Source organism: Asparagus officinalis, chromosome 7 (genome assembly GCF_001876935.1).
Source record: "Asparagus officinalis chromosome 7, Aspof.V1, whole genome shotgun sequence".
In the NCBI taxonomy this organism is placed as follows: domain Eukaryota; kingdom Viridiplantae; phylum Streptophyta; class Magnoliopsida; order Asparagales; family Asparagaceae; genus Asparagus; species Asparagus officinalis.
Genome location: NC_033800.1, coordinates 145,406,638 through 145,409,379, shown reverse-complemented (window position 1 = coordinate 145,409,379; position 2,742 = coordinate 145,406,638). Strand labels below are relative to the sequence as shown.

The 2,742-nt window shown below is 37.6% G+C and overlaps 1 protein-coding gene across 2 annotated transcripts in view; it reads right to left on the bottom strand.

Moving 5' to 3' along the window:
- Positions 1-2,742, bottom strand: part of LOC109848356 (polyadenylate-binding protein-interacting protein 7-like) — a 6,165-nt gene that overhangs the window by 3,148 nt on the left and 275 nt on the right. For both annotated transcript variants that reach the window (XM_020417808.1, XM_020417807.1), the window contains exon 2: positions 747-1,612. In XM_020417808.1, the coding sequence (XP_020273397.1) occupies positions 747-1,529 (783 nt within the window). In that variant the 5' untranslated portion in view covers positions 1,530-1,612. The remainder of the gene's footprint in view (positions 1-746; positions 1,613-2,742) is intronic.

Genomic DNA, 2,742 nt, shown 5'->3' with positions numbered 1-2,742 from the left:
TAATTGCACTAATACAATAATCACTCACTGCTTCTTTCCTCAAAAGACATCTAGTCTAGTGTCATAAAATAAAGACAAAGTTATACTGTCCAGTTAACAGTAAAGAATGTAATATTTGCATCCATTTTTGCAGGAAATTTGTTTCAGATTTGTCCGCAATTTTCCAATCAAAAATAATACAAGCAGTCATCTAAGTAAGGAATATTTTTGGCTCTCAGTATAGAAAAACTCAAACGTCCAAACTGTGGAGTAAAGCAACTCTCTCTCTCTCTCTCTCTCTCTCTCTCTCTCTCTCTCTCCTTTCACCAAGTTGAAACTCTAGCTCTCTCCCCCCCCCTCCCTCTCTCTCTCTCTCCCTCTCTCTCTCCCTCTCTCCCTCTCCCTCCCTCCCTCCCTCCCTCTATCTATCTATCTAAAATTGAAAATCCATGCAGTAAGTTTTACAACCTAGAAGACCCATATGAAATTAAAATATAGCATAAGTTGACATATGATGCAACTGCCAACCAGTTTTTGAATAGTTGTCATAAGTTCGCATTCCTCTGGATGAACTAAAAATCTCTAGAGCAGGAGAATCGGGAAATTTTTGTCCTATTCATCTAAAACTCGGGCAAGAAATATGTTAAGTTGGATAACACTGGGACTCACTAAATATATCAAGAACCCAGCAGAACTTTAAGGTTCCAGAAATACTATCTCAGGTCTTTCCATGGCAAATATTCAGGGTCCTAAGGAGAGAGACATACCTTGAGCTGACCAAGCATCTCAATTGTAGAGTCCAAATCATATCCATTTGCATAGTATATATCTGCAAGGGTTTCAGCAGAAAAACCAGGAAAATGAAATGACAAAGCCTCTAACATTTTGATTTCAGCACTCTTCATAACAGGTTGATCACCTAACATATTATTCACAGAACTTGTGCCTGAATCTCCAATGAAGTCTTGCCCTTCAGTTCTTCCCATTACCCTGGAAAGTTGTTTATCTCCATTTAAAAATTGTCTGTCCCATGAATTGGAGGCTGAAGACACACGCGCAGTTGATAACTGGTTTTCATTGTAGGGAGAACCATGATATCCCTTCCTCCCTCTCAAGATGAGATTGTTCATACCAAAAGGAGCTCTAACATTTTGTGTACCAAGTGCCTCACTGGTTATCGGTGCAGAAAATCTTGACTGTTCAAGACCATCATTTACTGATAATCCTACAAGTGAGAGCTGATGCAGTCTACATTCATTATCTTCTCCCATGGCCTTAAAGTCAGGGGTAATGTCATTAGGAAGCTGAAGGTGCCAATATTGGTGATCATCATCAAGAGAATTGTTTGAAAGAGAGGATTCAGCGCGACCAAGAACTGCATTCTTTGATGCTTCTATAGAGTCCACCCTACTAGAATATGTGTCCTTGATGTTCCCATATGTGGTTCGTCGAGAAGATGGAACAAACTCTGTGGCATTTGGATTTAACTTTGTAACCTTGCTTGACGCATTTATCTTGTTATTCTCAAGGCCTTCAGGTGTGAAACTCATCCTTATTTATATAGTATATGTTGTGACATGCAACGCTTTGCAAAAGAAATAATACAACTGCCCAGGAAAAAATTATCCAAATCCTGCAAATCATCAAGTGTAGGAACCAAAGAATCAAACTATCTTACACGAAGGAGTACAATTAACTCTGGATACAAATTATAGTTACATTCAGCTTAACATATACAGCAAAAACATGGTGGATAATAGGATGAGTTAAGTGAAAACAGAAAGACCTGATGTATAAGCAAGCTGATAACAACACTTATTTCCATTCCTGAGATACAAACAACAAACAGAAAACGAAAAGAGACATTGATCTTAACCCACACAGACAATTATGTTAAACAATAGTTCAGAATTATTAAAGATGCAGCTCATGACTTTTAGCCATCAGGTTGAAGACTGAAATCTTGAAAACCAAAATTTTAAAGAATGGTTGAGTTGTGATTGAACCCAGGTTGCTAATCACGTATAACAAGAACAAATTCATGTCCTAAAATTCCTGACTAAGGTGGTCAACAGGATATACTATGATGCTCGTAAGGACCCTTCAAGATGCCAGTCTAGAACTTTTTATATACGTTTAAAGTATACAAAAAAAAAGGGTGGCCTACGCATTGGACTTTGCATTTTACCACAACTTAGGGACAACTGAGCTACTTTGGTCTTTACATTGCTTAACATTTCTTCGAATGTTAAGCAAAGACTTGAGTCTGATTAGTATCAAGACAGATTTTTGCAAGATAATTCCTAGTCTAGTACATGCAATATAATTTCAGCTTCAACCTCGTTTCTGAAAAAGAAAGTTGCAACAAATAGGAAAGCTCATATCCGCGAGTTACGACAATTAATTGCGCAAATAATCAAAAACTAATGTCATCAAACCCACGTAAACAATTTTTAACTAAATTATAGATAGCAACGCTGCACAAAACATTTTCCATGAAACATTCTCCTCTTGCATAAAATCCATCATTCTCTCTTTCTATTTTCTAATGCTTTTTCTACACGGTTGAGCCCTGACTTTGTCAAGAACCGCCATTAAATTCATAAAATATAAGGTCTCCGAGTTCCATTACACGGAAGCTTCCAATTTTTTTCACCACTAAAACTCAAGAACGCCAAAGAATTTCAAACCCAGAGACGAATCAGCTGTATCAGTACCCGTCGATTTCAAAGGGGGAAAATATTAAAACAAAAGAGGGGGGGG